The sequence below is a fragment of the Pezoporus occidentalis genome, unplaced genomic scaffold (genome assembly GCF_034315485.1).
Source record: "Pezoporus occidentalis ecotype Australia unplaced genomic scaffold, CSIRO_AGI_Poc_V1 ctg172, whole genome shotgun sequence".
NCBI lineage: Eukaryota > Metazoa > Chordata > Aves > Psittaciformes > Psittacidae > Pezoporus > Pezoporus occidentalis.
The window spans coordinates 3,273,663-3,294,806 of NW_026913554.1; the positions used below are offsets into that span (position 1 = coordinate 3,273,663).

At 39.4% G+C, this 21,144-nt stretch overlaps 1 protein-coding gene across 1 annotated transcript in view; it reads right to left on the reverse strand.

The window, feature by feature from the left end:
* Positions 1-828: 828 nt before the first annotated feature.
* FAT4 (FAT atypical cadherin 4) overlaps positions 829-21,144 on the reverse strand; it is a 131,965-nt gene continuing 111,649 nt past the window's right edge. The window contains exons 11-17 of the mRNA XM_062614195.1: positions 19,748-20,055; positions 16,011-16,096; positions 14,750-14,929; positions 13,754-13,878; positions 12,389-12,606; positions 7,515-7,776; positions 829-3,387 (exon numbers count right to left, since the gene is read on the reverse strand). Coding sequence (XP_062470179.1) covers positions 1,505-3,387; positions 7,515-7,776; positions 12,389-12,606; positions 13,754-13,878; positions 14,750-14,929; positions 16,011-16,096; positions 19,748-20,055 — 3,062 coding nt within the window. The 3' untranslated portion in view covers positions 829-1,504. The remainder of the gene's footprint in view (positions 3,388-7,514; positions 7,777-12,388; positions 12,607-13,753; positions 13,879-14,749; positions 14,930-16,010; positions 16,097-19,747; positions 20,056-21,144) is intronic.

Below are 21,144 nucleotides of genomic sequence, written 5' to 3' on the forward strand. Positions count from 1 at the left end.
AATTTTATCAAAACGTGAAAAATATGGATGTTACATAAGTAACAAATGTAAAAAAAGTATTTTTCTTACCTTCCCTGAAAGTAAGAAAACTATTCAGCATAGGAAAATATTGATATAAAAACACAGCTTAGGTAAAAAACAAAACAAAACAAAATTTAAGTTTTTACACAGTACGATAGGTTCATCAGATCTGCATGAAAACGTAAGGACTTTGTGAGGTTCTACTTTACCTAAAACTTTAGGGAATCTGGGACAAACAGTAAGCTACATTAATGAATCTACAAGTAGTTTTCCCTCATATCCGCTCCAAAATGCTAGAGTGCAGTAATTTTCTATACAATAAATAATTCTTCCAAGTTTCCATCATAGAAAATCATCTAATGCAGAAAATGCCACTCCAGGGTCATAAAGGCTAGGCAGTGCTTTAATAATAATTATGATAATACTTATTATAGTGCTTTATAATGTCTAAGCACTTCAGATGAGTTAACTAATCTCACAACACCCCTGTGAGGTAGGTAGGTGTTTTTCCTACCTTTCCATAGTACAGATGGGAAGATGAACTCTGGGGAGAAGCACAGACTGCAGCAGCAGCAGCACAACCTAGATGAGAGGCCAAGAAATGCTCCCACTCACCATACTGCTGCTGTGGGTGGGGTTGGGCTGCTGAATGCTCCAACCCACCGGAAGCACTGAAGGGGGTGGGCAGGGACCAGGGTTAAGCATCCCCAAAATATTTCATAGAGATTCAGAAGCTCTCACACAACTTTGTCAAAAAAAACAAAACAAAACAAAATGAAAACAAAAAAAAAAAGGAAAAAACACCCTCCCCCCCAAAACAAACAAGCTGAAAATTAAAAAACTCCTAAAGTGCTGACTGGCTTGAGCTGCTTCTAGCACCTCTTGTATGGAATAAGATTTACAGCACTGTTGCCAGCAATTATTCAAGCTGATTTCATCCATAAAGTTACATGTGAGCAACTGCAGGATACGGTAACTACGTTTTCTGAGACACCTTACTAGTATAATTAATTCCTTCATTCACCACCCTTCTTCCATGTACTTCTTAAGGAAAATTAAATCCTCAATACTCTTGCATCGTAAAACATATTAGTAGCTGGAGACAATATGCACATCCTTCACAATGAAAAAAAAAAATAGTTCATTTTCAGAACAAAGCATTATTAATTTAAGAATCACAAACCAAACAATGGTAAATAGGAAACCCTTTTCAAAGGCTTCATGCCAAATATCTTGCTTTCAAATACAATGCATGCAGGAGAAATAAATTCATCCAAGCACAATTAAATTAAAAATGGTTTGCTTTGTTCATGTTTTTTGTTTTTTGTTAAGTCTCTTTCAGCAGCATAATGGTTATTATTTTTAAAGTCTCCTCCAACCAAACTGGCCTGGGGTTCAAATGCTGACCTTTGCTTTTTACAACCATATAATGGTTCGACCAGTCCCTGTGGCTTTGCACTGTGGCAATACCAGGAGATAAAGCCTATACATACTGTTCTGCTTCCCCATCCTTGGAAACAGGCTGTGTTGTACCACCTTTGCTGTCTTCACTCGCTGCTGCTGCTGCTGCTGCTGCTGCTATTTTTTCAGGCAGTGATGCTAAATCTTTGAAAACATCCACATAATGTCCAAAGCCAGGGCCCCAGTTCAAGAGGTTGTCCCAGTTGAAGCTGCCCGCTTGCTGCCCCAGCTTCACAGGCAGGGAGCTCTCCCCGGTGCTGGTGGCAGGCGCCTGTGCCCCCACCGGGCCCCCCTCACCACGGCGGCCAGGGTACCGCCGGGGCTTCAGCCTGGCACCATAGTTGTCCTCATCATCCGCATCGGACTCATTGACCTGGGATAACTTGGGCATCCTGGAGGTGTACGCTATGGGCTTATCCCTGTCATACTCCATCTCTGAGCAGGTGAAGGACTCATGGGAGTCACTGTCAGAGGAAGAGTCAGGTGCAGGAATACCATCGGCTGGGTTCCTTGTCCGGGACAGGGGCCTTCTGCAGTCCTCCTCAGAAGAGGACCGGCCATGGTCTGCACTGCAGATGCTGGGGTTTCTGGGCCGAGGGGTGTTCAGTCTTTCCACCTCTTCAATGGACAACCCCACTGGGGGAGCAGTCTCCAGAGGTATCTGCCCAATGGGCTGCTTCAGGCGGCTTCCTGGTCGGGAGCTGTGGCTCGCCATGGTCTGTGGACTCTTACTTCTCCTCCCCAGCCGAGTGGCATAGTTGAAAATGCCGGGCTGGCAGCCATCATTGTGCATCTCCAGCGGGCTCCCCTCCCTTATGGCGAGGTGCAGCTCTCTTGCTGGACTGTGCCTGTAGAAAGTCGATGACTTGGAGAAGGGTGCGGGGCTGTGCCGAGACAGGGGGTTGGAAGTAGGGCATGCTGAGTGGCTTAAAGATGTTGTCCTTAAGCCCTGCCCATAGGCAGGCTGGTAAGTCAAGCTGCTGGCTCCCAGTGGCATGGGGGACTGCCGTGCGAAGCCCAGTGGGCTGTGTCTCTGGATGGAGAACTTGGGCGTGTGGCTCCGAAACTGCTTGTAGTGCTGGATGATGTCAGCATCAGAGGGGGCGATGCTGCTGGCGTTGTCAATATCATAGTGCTCAATCTCGGGCTCGGGAGAAGCCAGTGGGGCACTGGGGATCGTCTCTGTGGCATGCGGGATGTCAGTTTCATCATAGATGAGATATGGGTTTTCTCTTTCAATAATATCGGGTTTTGGGTTTCCTTCAGGCTGCTTCCGGACAGTCATATCATCGCCATAGGGCGGTATATTGTCAGGGTCATCAAATGCCACGTTCTCACTCCCTTTTTTCTTCTTCTCCTTTTTCTTCTCCTCTTTCGGACCTTTCGACTTCTTTCCTCGGCACTGGTTGCAGAGGATGAGGCTGAGGACAAGCAGCGCCAGGACCGTTGCGCAGCTGCCCACGATAGCCGGCACGGCCCAGAGGGGCAGGGACAGCTCGGTGGGGTGTGGGGCTGGGAGGCAGATGTGGCCACCATTGATCCCTGCTCTACACTCATGTCCTGGGGCACACAGGACCCCCAGGCACGCCACCACTGCCTCGCATGTTCGTCCTGCATACGCCTCAGGGCAGCTGCAGGTGAAGCCGGTGTGCAGCCCAGGCTCACAGCTGCCACCGTTTTGGCAGGGGTTGGAGGCACAGGCACCCGGCGGGACGCACTGATAGGCGTACCACCTGTTGATGCACATCAGCTCACCCCAGCAGGGACTGCTGGCACAGACGTTGGGGCCGCGGCAGCCAATCTTCACTGAGGGGTCTGTTTTGGAGAGAGTGGCGAGGCTGTGCCTGCCAGCAAAGGGAAGGCTCTCCCTGCCATACTTGATATAGGCGATGCAGCCATCAAAGCCTAGGAGAAAAAGCAACACTCACGTCAGGACCTGAATACTGATAATGCACTCTCAACAGAATCCAAAGACACTCTAAGCATCAATGTCATGCTAAAGGGGAAACCTTTTGGATCAGCAGATGGCAAGATCTATGGTGTGCCTCTTGCCCCCTGAAATAAAAAGGGAAACACAAACAAAGAAGTAAAAAAAATGGAAACCCCAGTGCTAGAATGGAGGCGACAGCCTTATTTTGTGATGTCGTGTGAAGCAGCATGAGTGGTAAATCGTGTTGTTTAATACTCCATATTTTCATTACTGAATCTTAAGTGTACTGAGCTTGCAGTTGCTCCCCTGCATTTTTACCTTATATTGTGATTAATGTAAAAATATCTGCAATATTAACCACATAACAGTGCAATATCTGAGTAACTTCACATTTTGCTAGCAGGATACCCCATTCACAGACATTTCAGTACCTAAGAATCTGAATCCTTTAGATTCTGGAGTAAGGAATGTTACATTTTGTTGCTTTTGTTAAATATTACCTCTTAGTTTGTAATGACTATTTTGTTCACAAAATTTTGATAATTTTGGGGGGTTCATATTAGATAGGAACTGAAATCTACTTTTAATCAGAACAAGATTAAGTAAAGGCTTGGCATGCTTGAAGCTCCTCACATAATTTCTATATATGCACCTTTCAAAACTTATGATTTTCACATCTAGAAATGGAGATTAAAGATAAGAAGGTAATTAATTTCTCTGAAGATATGTGCGTGGCACTTATGTAAATGATACCAAGATATCTTGTAAAAGGTATTTGGTTCTTTTAAGTTTGCCAAACAGGAATTCTGAAAGATACCACTAAGATTTCAAAACAAAAACATTCTTAGGTAAGTACATAAAATGTATCAACCCTGCAATTAAGATGAAATTAACATGTCAGGTTTTCTAGAAGACCTGTAAGAAATTTTACACTCCCTTTGCTTTCATTAAATCTGAAAAAAAAAACAGGCAAGTGGAAGCAGAAGCCTAAATGTATTTTTAAATGTTGATCTGGGTTTTAAGAATTACATAGGCTGCACAGGAGAAAGCGCTACTGTCCCATGAGGAAGTCCCTACTTCATGCTTGGAGACTGGGAATAAAGTTCAAATCAAGGAGAAAATATAAAATTGAATGAAAAAATGCATTTTGGGTAAAACCAGGTTGCTTATACACAGACTCAACTCTGCTGCTCACTGAGCAGATTAAACCTGAGGTTTGCAATGCAAATGGATGTTTTTGTGATTGCAGTGTGCTTATCTTACAGATATACTCATTAAAGGAAGTCTGAAGGTTATATTCTCAGATCTTTATTATAGTGTAGTTTCCCCTTGAAGCAAAATGATTTCACCAAAATACTAAGCAATGAGCAAATGGTTATATTTTGCAGTAACATTATATTTTCTAAAAATATATTGTTAAACTGACTCAATTTTCAATTTATAGACCCATTTCACTGAAGCTAAATGAAAGGCTCTATTGTTCAGCAAATAAGCCAAGCATTCAAATGGTTACCATAGGGAAACATCTATTCTAATAGTATTTCATGTCTTTAAAATTAATCTTAACAAATATTCCTTCTAATGACTACATTCAATATACTTAAATGCTTTTGGTTCCTATTTTCCCATCATTCTAAAACTTCTTATCATCCATACAGAGACCTGTGCGCAGCTGGCTTGGCTGTGCTAGCAGGGAACAACTTCCATCTCCCTTTACTTTTGTGCTTTGCTGTCTCCCCTATTCTGAGCTGAAGTTACTTTTCATGCCTCAGTTAAGCCTCCTGTCTTACCGTTTCCTAAAATCATGGCAATACTTTCATGTCTCTCAATCTGGAGTGGCCCAAAGTTCCATACTTCCTGTAGCTTGGTTGTGGTTCTACCCTGATAGTAGTGACACAGAGTTTCAGTGCCTGAGAGCCCAGGGAGCTGGGATTATCCCTGGCCTTTGTGTGATGGTTGTGTGTGAGATCGCAGGAAAATCCAGCCTTTTGCCAGGCTAAAAATTCTCTGTGTTCCCCAGACTTACTCCTTTCTGTGAGGGTTTTAGGATTATGCAACCTTATGCTGACCTCTACTCAGAGCTGTGACAACATGGTACGCAGAAATGTGATTGTAACTTATGTACTCAGTGTTCACATGTGTGGTTGCTGTAGGAAACATGCTTTTTTCTGCTTAACTTCTGATTTTTCCCCTTGGGATGCCATCTGTGGTGCCAGGCTTACAGGGTTATATTGTTAAAGACCAAATGTATCAGCTATTATCAATAACATTAATCAACAAGGAGAAGGAAAGTGCCACTACTCAGTTCTGAAGCATCACACTTGGGTGATACAACAAACAGGAGGAAATTTTCCATGCATTAGTAGTGTCAGAGAAAGGTTTATTTCTGCAAACCTTTTTGTATTTCCATTCCAATACTGCTGGAATAGAAGAACAGCCATTATGAATAGTAACTCTGTGAGTAATTGTGGAAATCTCTGTAAAAATGTGTAGCACAGAGATAAATGTTATGAATCAGAGAATCACAGACTGGTTTGTTTTGGAAAGGACCTTAAAGCTCATCTAGTTCCCACCCCCTGCCATGGGCAGGGACACCTTCCACTAGACCAGGTTACTCAAAGCCCTGTCCAACCTGGCCTTGAACACTTTCACGGATGGGGCAGCCACAACTTCAGTATGAATATTTACTCTATCATGAAACAGCAAACATACACTAGTTGTATGAGGTGATATTAAAGATTTATAGCCTTCCAGACTGTGGATTTAGGTTCAGGTGGGAGCCCAAGTAAAATGGACAATTACTTTGCTGTGTGCTTGGTGGTCCCTTGCAGCAGTGATGTGATTAACAGCAACTGGGATTTTGTCAGGTCTACCTGGATTTCAAAATTTACTGGATATTCCACCTTCACAGCACTGGAACCCATGTATGTTTTTGTCTGACTTTAACAGTACTGCAGACATTGTTGACTCTGAGTTCATGAAGAGTTTTATTCTACCCCCTTTGTAAATCCTTGGTATGTTGTACACAATGTAATCCAGTATTAAAATAAAATAAAATCACATGAATAAGAGATTTTGGATTGTGTATTCCTAAGGGAAGCCAGACATTCCTAATTTGTTTGTTTGCCACAGCATCGGGCAGTGGTGAGAAGTTAGTGTCCTCGTTTTTCTTTGTTGCAGCTCTCCTAAAAAACTCTGATTGTTCTATGCATGCATTACTCATAAAAAGTACATGCAAAAAGTGTAAAGGTCACAGCATCCATATATATCCAAAATACACAAATGTGAAGTGTGAATTTGCTCTACCCCAAAAATACTTTATTTGGTCATAATTCTTGATGTCAGGAAGATTTTTTTCAATATAAAAACTCTGTATAACCTATGTCTGCATTGTCTGGAGTATCTCAGAGTTTGTAGCTAGAAATCACTTCCATCTTTACTTGTCACTGGGGGAATCATATCAAACATATGATGTCTAATTCTTTTGCCAGGGTTTAGGATGGTTTCTTTAACTCTTCAGAGAGACTGATTTACTTCTTAACAGCTAGATGTCAGTCAGAGGGTGGCTCCTTATTGTCCTTGGTTTCTGTTACTCAGAAATAAATCTTATTCTTCATTTGACAGCAGGGTAAGGCAGGAGGAAGTTAGAGTTTCAGAATATATTTTAATCATATTAATAATGGGCTAAATCCTGCAGTACTTACTAAAACCCTGCAGAGACAAAGTTCTTATTTAGCATTTTTGTCCAAGTGCCTTGATTTTTCAGATCCTGACCAAGGTAAAGAACAGGTCCTTTCTTCTCCATTAGCATAACAAAGTGATAACAACTGACTGACAGACAAGCAAGCAAAGCCACCCCCGCCTCCAAAAAGCCCTGCAGATGGAGTGCCTGGTTTTGGAAACAAAAAGGCTGCAATGTGCATTGAAGGAATAAAGTCTGTGATCCTTACTCATTCATACTGCAGTTTTTCTGGCAAAGGATGGAAGTATTCTAATTCTTGAAAAAGAATTACAGTACTTTCTATAACCTTTAAGCAGAAACCTTTTGTCTGTTCAAAATGTGTTTATCTGCACTATATTAAAACAAATTAACAGAAATCACCTGCAACTGTGCTCTTGAAAGGCTGGCTTGATGGGATCCCTCCCAAAGAAATTGTAAGAACATTTAGTCCACCAAAGTCTTGCGTGGCATGGAGAATGTCTCGGCTATGAGTCTTGTCGACGGACAGGATAGTCGCAGATCCATTCTTCTCAATGAGTACCGAATGCCACTGGCCATCTGCAGTGTATATTTCTGGGATATTTCTTTCCACTTTCCCAGCAGTTCCAGCATCGGATATGTAATGCACTTTCCCACCTTTTATCTGACCAGAAGAATACAAAAGGCATGATTTTAAAATTATATACGCATAATCACTAATATACACACATAACCAATGTAATGTCAATTCATTACAGGTACAAAAGCACATGGCTTTGGTTATAATAGAAAGCCTGTGAGTATTTTTCCCCAAATAATTGTTTTGTACTGGAAAAGTATCAATTACATATTTATCTGTATTTGAAACTCAATATTAATATATATTAATGCTGTATGCATATTAATAATTTAGTACTAAAAATTTGGCCTCAATTAAATATGCCATTGCATTTGTAGAAAACTTAAGAGCTACCCTCCACTCATTCCTTGGCTAACCTCATAAGAGAAGTGAGGAAACAGGCCAGCAATAGGGCATGCATGTGACAAAACATTTTATCTGACAAAAGAATAATTTCTCCTCCTTCTTCAATTCAAGTGTGGAAAATGCTTTGCTGAGTAAACATATGTTGTCCTTGCCCTAAAACCTTGCATCTAGTTTTCATTACCACACAGTAAGAATATATACAGCATGGCAGGAACTGAGCAGGTTTCCCATTTCATAATCTGTTTTTCCGCAGGAAAATAGTTGTGTTCTCTGAAGTGTTGCGAAGTGTATTATTTTGTGTGAATTTTCAATTGGGGCTTACGTGAGCTTACTTTTAAACTTGTGAGCTGTTTAAGAAGAAAAAGTACTACTATATTCCATGAAAAACTTTTCAGCTTTTCATCTAGGAATGACGCCTCGCAATTCTATTGAATCATGCGAAAGTACGATTTCAAACCTCTTATTAGCTCAACATTAAACGATCCCAAAATGAGATCTGTGCAAATTGTGCATTTAAGATTTAAAAAAAACCCCAACATCCAAATCTGCCAGCTTCTCAAATACTGCATAAAAGTCAGGTAGTCAGATGACCTCCTAATGGTGTCCCCATTGTGCACAACTTGTACAGGGTAGCTCTGCAACTTGTTGCAAGTTTCTTTCCATACTCTGCAGGCTTGGTCATACACCTTAAATAAGATGACTGTTTTCCCTCGTGTCCCTCTCAGTTGGTCTGTAGCATGCATACGCAGAACATGCACACGCATAGATAGTCCAGGCAAGGTTGAAGCCCCAGGTTTGTTGAAAGCTCTCCAAGCCTCACGTGCTTTGTTCCAGGAAAAATAATGTTAACCTGGGAAGAACTGTGAGGTGACACACTGGCTACAGGAATGCTGCTCTCATTTCCAGAAACTGTTCAGTGCTCTGGATTTACTTCTTTAGTGATGCAAGCTGAGGACTTTGCTCATTCGCATCGGCTTTAATATGGCTGTAAGATCATGCTCATGTCTTGGCAGCAGCCTGAACTGGAAGTATCTAGCACGTACTCCACTTGGATCAAGAGATACAATGGTTAATATGTGCACGCACTTCATTTATAAATGCAATAATTTGGATTACTGTTTGACAGTGCCTCTGATAAAGCTGCCCCTTGAAGATAAGATGCTTTTGTTACTGGCAGACACAGGTGGCATACATCTAAACTATCACACAGCTCAAAGAAATTTGGAAGTGCAGTCACACAGACAATTACAACATACTAAACACCATTTGCCACAATCAAAAGTATTCATAAAAGGATTAACTGGGCTGAATATATACATATATTTATGGCTGTAATCTGCAATTGGTTTCTCAGTCTTATTTTGCCTTTTATGCTACATGAAAGTACTGCCTTGCATTTTGGCCTTTATGTAAATAAAAAGAAATATACCATATCAGACAACATCCTGTAAGCTTATGGGAAGACTAAGCACAGAATTGTAACTTTGAATTCCACATTAGAGGGAACTGTAGAATTATTTACCTGTCAGCAACTGATCTTTCCCATACAGATTTATGACTTTCTAGCTCTATTTCTGCTTCTTTAAAATTGCATATGACTAATACTAACAGACTCATAAATAAAATACCAGTGACATTTGGAAAATAAAATTTCCAGAGACAAGGCTGGTCCATGACTTCTTCAAGCAGGAAAAAATAAGGAGTGTTCTTCTTGGTTCCTTGAAGCACAACTAAATTTGAAACAAATGTTGATGCTGACATTATTGAGTAACACCCATTTCTGCATTTTATTTAAATGGCAGAGCAACTGACATGTAAAATATAATGAAAAGAATGAACCACTAAAGCAAACATATTCCTAACTACAAGGATGATTCAACTTTTAATATTCTAGGTCTCCTTTACTGGATATATTGCTTCTTATTTATCTTAAGGATACTACCTTTTACAGATTTATAGAAGATTGGCTGAGATATCATTTAAAGGAGTTATGTTGTGATTTATTCTGGCAGCTCAATATGTGATTAGAATGGTCTGGATTGGAAAGGACCTTAAATCTCATCCAGTTCCACCTTCCACTAGACCAGGTTGCTCCAAGCCCCCATCCAACCTGGCCTTGAACACTACCAGGGATGGGGCAGCCATAGCTTCTCTGGGCAACCCATGGCAGTGTCTCACCACCCTCACATATACATATGTTAGCTCATATAGGTCATATGCAATGCATATTCTCTATCTGTACAATTAGTAGATCTTAGACCTACAGTTATGCTAATTTAATCTGATTTCAGGTGAGATTGTAAAACGAAACAAAGCAGGCAATTTACCTTTAACCTGCTGTATTTGTCCTATTACTTCTAATTGAATTAGTTGCAATGTGTATTTGTAGGAAAATAAGCTGTGAATCCTCCACCTTCCTCTTCTCTGTGGGTTTTTGAAAGGGTTACTTTCTATCTGAATTTGACTGCTGTTTAATTTAATCCACTAGGTTTTTATCTTTCCTGGATTAAGGACCCTTTCTATTATAAAGACCTCTCATCTTTTAGTTTACATCTATCATTTAGTGAATCACCTGCTTGCAATCTCAGAGAGTCTGATTTATTACCATTTCTCCAATTTTGCCCCAATCCTCGTTACACTGAAAACAGTTAACTATGAGAAGAAAAATGTGGAGGCATTAAAATAGCCACAGGACTTGTAGATTTACCCTGGCAAAATTTAATATTAAAAACAAATGGCATGTTTTCTCTGAATTCTTACACTTAGGGTAACAAGCACATTAAAAAATCCAAAAAAGCAAATTATAAAATTGTCTGGTTTGAAGACTGACCAGAGTGGAAAAGAGAAGTCCCTAAAACTCATCTTTTGTACTGGGAGTAGGCTGGGATGCCATGGAGACTGACAAGTGTGTTGGCTTCACTGGCATCTTGGGCCACTTCAGATGAAGTGCTCGTTGTGATGAAGTGCTCATACTCTGGGTATGAGTGGTGATGTAAAAACCATGCTGAACTAACTACAGTTACATTACTACAGTTTTACTAACTACCATCATCTGGGAACTTTTCAGTAATAATCAGCACAGTGATGTTACCTTTCTTTCCTCAAACTTCTGCATCTGTTACGAGGCAAACCTCTGCTCTTCTCCCCTGCAGAGCTGGGGCTGGGACTTGACACGATCTGCTTGCTTGTATAACTTCACCAATATTAACAATAAGGAGAGTGTTTGCGTAAACACACCACAAGTGCTTTCAGCCAAGAAAGGCGGCTCTCTTTAAGTAACACTTGTAGAGCTCACCTAGAAAATTCTACTAGAGTAAAAGGTAGTGTTTGTTTTTTTTTTTCCCTCTAGAACTCAAAACAATGAGATCTCATCTGCTAAAATGACTGAGGCAGAAACTTCCTATCAAATGATCTGTACACGGGGGAAGTAATGCAGACCTGCTTCTTAAATGCAGCTGATATGTAAGGAAAGCTCTGTCCCTATGATCAGGCAGGTGGAGAATGTCCATGGGGCTGAAGCTTAGAAAGTGTGAATTTCTGTATGAGTTTCTTTAAAAGTCAGGGAAAAAAACTTGGAAAGCCTCACAGCAGTCAAGGAAACTTGGATCTTACACCAACCCAATAAAGGTGCTTGCCAAAATCACTGCTCTACTCATTTAGAGTTATGAGTAAATGGACTGAGTCATAGCCAGGAACCGAACCATCGCTTTCTCTTGAGAAAGGTAACCTCTGCAGCAATAAACTCTTTGGGAAAAAAAACAAAACTGTGTGGCATGTGAAGCATTAATTCAGCTATGCATTTCATAATAATTTAAAATTTACACTGGTTCATGGGTAACCTCATGATTTCAAGTTATCCCTCACTTCCTAGTTTAATAAACACGAGCCATGCTAGCAGGAATTAATGAAAACTTTATGGCAATTGTTTGCTAGCTTATGGAGGGTCTGGGTTCAAGGTCTGAAAAATCAGAAGATAAAAGGCCAATAACAAAATGATTTGTTCTATAGAGTGTAATTTAACGATGACAACAAATATGGCAATGAATACTGCTCTTGCTGTCACTATTTGGAGTCTAGACAAAACTGATTAGATACAAAACCATCAAGATCTTCTGATACCTTGGCAAATAGCAAGGGAATTATTGAGAAGATGAATGATACTGGAGCAGTGCCTAGTTAAAGACCTAATATTTTATAAAGGAAACAGCAAGAGTAATGGAAAAATGTGATTTTGATCACCATATATGAAGCAGTCCAGTCAAATCAGGCTCAGTATTAGCTGTAATCTTACCTTCACAGTAGTGAAGTTGCTGCTTTCCTGGACGTGAACTAAAACACCATTCTCGCTCCTTGTCCTGAACTTCACTTCCAAGCAGTCCACGTTTGGGGGTCCCAGGCTGGTGCCTCGAGTGCCATGCCTCACCATGTATTCTCGTCTCTTGTTTGGGCTTATGTGGTAATCGAGTCGTCCTTTTCCTTCTAGTGATAAGGCAGTGTCGGCAGTAATATCTGGGACAAGGATGGGAAACTGCTGAGTACGTAGCTCATTACAGCCATAGCCACCATCTGCCTAATAACGACCATTGTCTTTCAGAGCTTGATCCAGAGATCAAATTCAGAGCAGGTCACGGGGGAGAGCAGGAGTGAATGGCAATTTCAGCCCCTCTATTCTCTGGCTTCAACCAGAATGTGTGTTTGAGAGTAGGAGTGTGCTGGTAATTTACTGCTGCTATCAGTCAATAGTAAATTAAAACTCGCTAGGGAACAAGTGAGGGAGTAGGGAAAAAAATTTGGCTCCTGCAACTGTAATTCCTTCCCAGGGATGTTACTGTTTCCATTACTGCAAGCAGGGTTTCATGATATATTGAACTGTAAGCTCTTCAAGGGAGAGATAATGACTTTCTGTTTGTTATGGCATAAAAAAAAAGAATAAAAAATGCAGAGCATTGACTACCAAATGCTGTTAAAATTATGGTTAAATTCTTTTGTAAACTGGAACAATAAAAGCATATAAATCAGCTAAACAATAATGGGACATGTAAGAAAACAAAGCCCAGTCATTATACTACAACTACATGGAAATAAATCTCTCTGCTGTCCTAGACAATTCCGTATTGATTTACAGAGTTATCCACATGCAAGTTAATAATCCCAGAGTGTAAATGCCTTGCTTTCATTTACATTTACCATATTTTCTTGCCTATAATCTGATGGTTGTTTGATAAAAAGTCAACAGTCCAGAGGAGACACAAGCACATGCACATAGTGCTAATGTGAAAGGAAGGGTTTTTCCCTTACCATCTTACCTCCCTGTAGCAGACAAATTCATCCTACAGGATAGCTTTATTTTAGGTACTGATATTATACATTACTGGGAAGCAATAGTTTTAAATGAGTGCAAGTCACCTGAAATGTGATATACATGCCAGAAAACATAATATATGCAATTTGTTGCTCTATTTAGCTCATGAAAGGACAAGCTCATGAAAGTCCATTGTGGGCTTCTCCTTCAAAATTATTTAAGAGGCAAGCATGCTGCTTGTTTTCCTGAGCTTATAAAATTCATTATCCCATGCCTCTGAAAAGGAACTCTTAATGGCATCTGGTTAAACCAGAGTTTACATTAAAGAGAAAGACAATAAAACTTCCTCTATACATTTTTCGCAGTGCTTTCCTGTCAGTCCGTCTCTGCAATGACACTGCTGCCATGACCAGTGATCAACACAGGTGCCACCATGTTGGCAGGGGCTGGTTGTACAAGCACCTTCTAGTCTGGGACACCTGAAACAAAACAGAAACGTAGATGCTGAAGAATGTATGCACAAATAAACGGAGCAAATGCACTGGAAAGCATCCTGTGTTTGAACTATACTCCCTTTCTTCCCCCCCAGAGATGCACAAATGGAGGGGCTCTTCTCCTCAGACAGATCATGTTTCTAAACAGATCCTGATTTTCAGCGACAATTTAGAACAGTCTTTTGAAAGAGAAATGAATTCAGAGACAATGAAGCTCCTATTTCCTGTTACGCAAGAGAAGAAGAAAGCCTTTTAGGTGCTTTTTAATCTCCATTCCCCCAGAGACTGTATCACAATGAACAGCACAAGCTTGGGGATTGAAAGAGGGGCTAGCAAATTTGGATGGAAGACTGACATTATTGCTACAACTTGTGACTTTACATACTGAGATGGAAAAACTGATAGAATCGGATGGTTCATAATTAATGAAAGACTGCTTGGAGGATATGAGGGAAATTCAGTGACGCTTGAGAGACAAAGTGATACAGCAGACATTGTGGATTAAAAAGAAATAAGAGGGAACAGAGGGTTAGCAAACAGTATGAGTATAGTCAAACCCAGGTGGAATTTATAAAGAAACTCAATAACAACGCTACTCCAGCCTTCAAAGCACCATTAATAATAATTGGCAATAGAAATATAGTGATGTTGCTTTTTTGAAGCCCCTGTAATATTTTGTGAACCTTTCAGCCAAATTCATTTTCTTCCTACATTTTTCTCAATTTACAAGAAATTCTAAAGTCATTTTTTAAACAAGAAATAACTGATGTTGTCTGAGTGGAACACTATCTGATTTTCATGACAGCTTCCTTTATTGTAAATGCGGTCCATTTGATACCATATAGAGCAGACGTACTGATCTAAGATTCCTTGAGCTGCCAAAGCCTGGCTGGGCTCCAAGGGACGTCCATTGACTGCAAACTCCATTATACAGCCCACAAAATCATGACTTTCCACCTGTCCTCTCCTTTGCAGGATGGGCTCTATAGACCTGATGCCACCAACAGTAACCCGATTTGGTTGTACATCGAGAGTCCTATAACAGAGGCAGAAAAACAATTTCTCAGCATCAGATATTAACATAGCAGTGACAACACAGGAACTGTAACCATCAGCTATGGTACGCAGCTAAAATTCCTCCTCCAAACTCACATTGTATTTAGAAGGGAAGACAGATCAGTAGTGCTGGAAATAACAGTTTTGATAGGTATGACTCTAAATTCCATCTCAGTTATTGCATGTCAAAATTTCTATTGACTTGACTGAGCGGTGTGCATGAAATCGTAATGAATAAAGCTTTTTACTCAATTACTCTTAAATTGTAGATGATATTGACATAGCTGGAAGATGGATTTATTATTTTACAAAGCTATAACACCTTTGCTAGGGATATCACCTGTGACAGGGAATATGATTGTGATTATTGTAAGAAATTAGCCAAAGTGATTGGGACTGAAGCTATTGTTATCTCCAAAGAGGATCTAAAGATGCAACAGAAAGGCTTAGTTAGGGTAAACACAAGAGATAAGACTTGTTTTCTGTACTGGCCAATGCTTAAGAAATGAAAACTGTAAAAGATGGCAACTGGAAATGACTGAAAACAACGTCAAAATAATAATAATAATTATTATTATTAAGAAAGCAGTAATCAGGTGATGTTATCTCTCACACCTTTATAAGAAAGGAGAGGTGCAGTTTAAATAAATAAACAAACACAGGACCCCAAATCATTAGGCAATAAGTCTTATCCCCATTTACACCACAGTGCAGACTACCATGGTCATACATTTTTTGTATGCCATAAAAGCCTGGAGCCAGACATGGAATCAAGAACTGGGGATTTCTGAATAAACTCTATGCAGAAATGTAGCCTAAATTAGCAATGGTACATGTAGAAAATTCAATTTGCTTCTCCAAAGATGGGAGGAAATAACACTCGGGATCCTTGGCTTTCAATGCCTCTGACAGAGAGCAGCTGAGGTATTGATCCCTTGCTTGAGGCTGCGCTAAGGGCATGTCATCATGACTCCAAATTTCTCTGGCTTTAGAGGGTGATTTCTTTTAAATTTTACTCAAAAAAAAAAAAAAAGTCTCCCACAAAATGAAGAATTATTTACCAGTCAGTAGAAACAGCAACATTGCTAACAGTGCAGTAGCCTGGCTCCTGATCCTCAGAGCAGGAATCCACTGTCAGTGATGCTGCCTGCAAAAGCCACACACACACATATGCTGAATATTACAAGGCTGCAGTCACCAACCACATTAACTGATTAAATATATTATATCAAGAACTTGGCTAGAATGGAGCACTTGTGTATTACTGTCACTCAGCATTGCAGGGTGCTTCAGAGCCACAGATCAACCCCCATCTGCATCAACATAGTGAACACCAAGATGTGGACACTAGCAGAGAGTGCGATAATTGGCTGCTTCATACAGACAGAGAATCAGGTAAACACAGTTTTCAGATTTAGGTAGGGTTTCTTTCATGTTTGTTTGCTTTCCTCCTTGAAATGGCATTGCTTTGGCTTGTATGGTATCCTGCTCTTGAGCTGAACAGAGAGCTGCTCCCTCCAAACACAAAGGGCATACCTTCAGCGGCGTGACCATGACATTAAACACATTGCTTGAGCTTGATAAAAAGCATGTTACAAAAGCTGGGAGTACAATCACTGAGAGTACTAGTTAAAAATAATAACTGACCACTCAATAATATTCCAAGAGTAACCAAGTGGACATGATTAAGGTAACCCTTAGGCTGATGTGTCATGAAGGATGTTTGTTGACATTAATAATGGTGAAAAATAAGGACACCTATAGTGGGACCAAGATGACGTTTGGAAAAGTACCAAGCATTGCCAGCACTTCCTCTTTATTATTACCCCCAAGCCATCAAGCCCCATGCACTGGGGTTACCTCATTACCCATCTCAGTCATTCACACTAAAGTGAATCATGGCACTTTTATTTGTAAGCTCTGAAAGTCTAACCAAAGCTTTCACTAAAATCGTGAAATAATTTCTGCTGATTTAAAAAGGAGCTTTTATTTTATTCCTTATTTAGCAATGAATTTTCCCCACAGAGATTTATTAATAACAGATGCACTGGAAAAAACAAAACAAAACAAAACAAAACCGAAAACCAAACCCGCTGAAAGTTATTCCTTAAAACAAATTTTCAGAAAAATAAACATAATCTCCAAATTGTACGTATCAGCTTCTCATGTTTGAACTAAATGTGTCGTACTGTTTTGCAGCAAATTTAAATCTAATGTCACTTTTAAAAATACCTTGGTATATATTTTGATTCAGCTTACTCTGCTGGAGCTGAGCAAACAGCACTAGCTATCAGTACTTCATTACTCTGCAATGGCTTTTCTTTCTGCCTGCAACTAAGTTCACTAACTGCATCCTGTTGAAATCCCCATAGATTGTCCATGTGCATTCCAAATACATACTGTGAGCTGATGCACTGTATTGACCAAATAAATTCATAGCTCTTAGCCCTAAATCATGCCCTATGGCACACCCAAATTGTTCAGTTTGCTATTTTAATGAAAGCTTATCTTGAATTTCTTTCCATAAATAATGAGCAAACTGCTTCTCCTGAGAAACATCAGTCTGCAGTTCCAAAGCAGATTATAGCCCTGTATAGATGAAACAATTCATAGAAAGAGTAATAAGATGGCTGGTCTGTATGCCACCAGATGGATCCATATTTTCCTTCAGAACATCAAAAACAAAAAATGAAATTAGCTTTTTGTTCTTAGCTCAATCAGTGTAATCTCCCTAACTTACATTGCTATGCACTGTGAAAGCCAGACTTCAACCCCAGCTCAAGGGCTAGATATTTGAGAGCATGTTTTACTTGGACCAGAGTTCACTTATTTTCTAATGTTAGTCAAATGTTCCTGCTTGTTACTTAAGCATTACTCTATGGTTACCTTGATGCATTATGAGACTTCTATCCTGTCACTCTGCAATAGCTCAGGACTGACAACTTAATGATTTTACCAGTTTCCGATAAAACCCCACTGTGCTGTAGGAAATGACAGATTTGGAATCCTGAAGGGGGGCTATTTTATACAGTTTTGGACACCTGGGAGACATTTTTCCTGCAGCAGAAATATCTAAGACAAAGGCAATTCTTTTCACATACTGTATTTGTAAACAGCTGACATTACTGAGAAGGCTTAAATGTTAAAAATAAATAATCACACAAAGGTATAAGTTGTCTTAAGTGTCTGCGTTCAGACAGAAGTATTCATAACTCACTTTTTCTGTAAATAGCCCTTTTTATGTTATCTCTTCTATAGTCTAGCCCTCTGGCATATTTACAAGTAAAACATTTTACTGCTCATTTTTTTTCTGAAGTATATTTCATTTATTTATTGTAATGTTACATGTGCGCTCCTATACCTAGTCATTTAAATCTTATTGATAGAAATATCACCCTAATTTAATTGCTAAAATGGGAACCTGGTACCTTTCAAGATTTAGGCTTTCCATTTGTAAGCTGTGATGCAAATCATGAAGTATCTGCATTAAGTCATGACTCAACATCACAATTATCCTCCATTTTATTTGGATATATAACTCCTGCAAACACACAAATTGGATTTGCTAATCCAGCTGTACACTAAACCATCCACCTTTCTTAAATGAGGAAATCAGGTCTTGCACTACACAACTGAAACGCAGTTTCAGGCTCAAGACTCTCTAAGAGAGAAGAAAAAAAGCACCAGGTCAGCAGACAACCCTGATGCTACAAAGAACCACAGACCATAAGGTAATGCATTCCTCTGCTGCTCTCAGGACATTTGTGCCTATGGACATCTCACCCTGGATCTGAAGCTCTTGAGTAGAGCAGCTAGTTCTAGGGTAGAACAGTTTATTCTTTTATTCCCTACATCACTCACTTTTGGCTTCCAATATATAAAACATGATGTGGAGCCTCAGCCACATATTATTCTTATATGACTTCAATTTCAAACATGGGAAGAATATGGGATTCCATGTATGCTGGCCATTTCTGCCTGAGAAAGGAGCTGTTGGGCAATAGTTACTGATTACGGTGAATAGATCTTGTTTCACTTCTAACTCAAACACTGTGGAGTCAAAAAGCTTGGCCTGAACTCAGAGAGCATTTGGTTTATGTTCTGCTTTGGAAATACTATTAAAAAATGAGAGAAGAGGAATAGAAAACATTTACTTGAAAAAAAATGAAGGTAGGAGAGGGGTCAGAGTATCATGCATATGGCAATCAGTTGTCCCAGTCCAGTTTTTGGTAGAATTCCTCCCCTCAGATGCTTTCTGGGGGACAAAAGGAAAAGTAACTTCCCACCTTTCCCCCAAAACACCCTCTCAGTTTAGCACCTTTGAATTTTTTACATATGCTTTATAGAGGAAAAACAGGCTTCCAGTCTGATGAGATTGGTAAAATCACCTCAAGGAATGTTAAGTTTGTCTGTTTGTATTTTCCAAATGCTGAGAAAAATGATTTTGGGGCTTTTAGCCTTAATTAGTGATCCCTGTAATCTGCATCAGTTAATCAGCCTCATGTGTAGTAATTTGTTTCATTACTTACTCCTGGTTCTCATTTTTCACATTTAGAGTACATGGCATTGCATTTTTTTTTTTAATTATTCTTTATCACCATCATATTAAACAATCCATTATAGTCCTTTGAGTCAGTTGGAGCAAGACAGAAATGAGGAGGCTTTTTCCAAAGTTGGAGGTTCTGCTAGTAAATGCAACGTTACTAATTTTATGCTTCTCTGAGTTCATATGGAAGCCAAAGTGGCTTGGCTTAAAAACTTGTCTTAAATTCCATCTTCTCATTTTAGTATCTCTTACCATTCCAGCCCGTCGGGCAATCACTGTATGAAATTGTCCATCAGACACCTTCTTAGTTGTGGTAAGCTTGTATGTGCCACTGCCAAGATTGTAGGAGAATCTCAGCCTCCCTTCTGCTATTTCCAGAGCCAGAAATTCTGCTCTGTCTCCAGTTTGGTTATCATAGTTATACAACATTAAAGCATTACTCTTTATAGTGGCAAACTTTATATAGATGTAATTATTGTTTGGATCCATACTGGGAAACTCCATATAGGACAACTCTTCAAATCCATAGCTGTTCAGTTCACAGTGATTCCCAAAAACACCTGCAAAATGAAAAGTAAAATCTGGTGTCAAATAGTTTTCTTCCTTCCTGTGCATTCTCCCAAAAACAAAGCACTGATGTGCTCTAGACATGGCTGTGACACACAGGCTCTTTGTGAAACTTCTAATGCATGATTAAAAATGTGCAGCTTGAACAGAAGACTCCTATTATCCACAGATGAATGTTGAAGTACATATATTTAAACTTAAAAATTGAGTTACAAGTGACATCTGTTGAAACACAAAGTACATTTCATTGAGTTCTATGGTTTCTTTAGAAAAAAAAAAAAGTGAGTTTGACAGTTATGTTGAATAGGGTTGTTAATTATTATCAGGCATTTATTAACCCAGTTATGGAAATAAATTTGCAACTTGATCTCATTTTTCTCTTTTCAGCTGTTATATGAACTGCTTCTCAATCAGTGGTTCATTACTTATGATACAAGCATAAGTGTGACTAAAACATTATGCCTTGCTGTGTTTTTATTGATTTGAATATTTTGGTGCATCCTATGTATTTCTTTTCAGATATTTGTCACATAATTTCCCGCATATTATTTTTTTTTTACTGCAGTGGCAATGAGAAAAAATTTCAGACTTAATTTATGACTATTAGATACATTTACAATGTACTATATAGGAAATGAATAAACTCTGAGGAAACATAAAACAAAGGAAATAAAACAGAATAAAGAAGTTATTCCACATGTTAGTAGAAAACCATATGTAGAGGTAGTTACAAGTGTGTATTGCAAACCATACTTGTGTGTGATGCTTTTCAGCAGCCTTAAAACATTTTAGATGATTTCTCAGGTTTATCTGGTTTTCAGTTAAACAGTTGCATTTACTTCCCTGCTTTTCTACACAAACAATGGCAAACCTGCATTCAGAACCAATCTTGCTGCAATTATATCATGACACCTTAAAATATATGTATTGGTTTATGTCTTTATTGGGCTCATTCCACAAACCAAATTTGAGATAATTAAATTCTAATAATTTAATAATTTTGGCAGTACTATATGCTTTTCTGACTCTTGGAACAGTACTCTGGTTTTGGAACTCAGAACTTTATTAATATGCAGTAAATG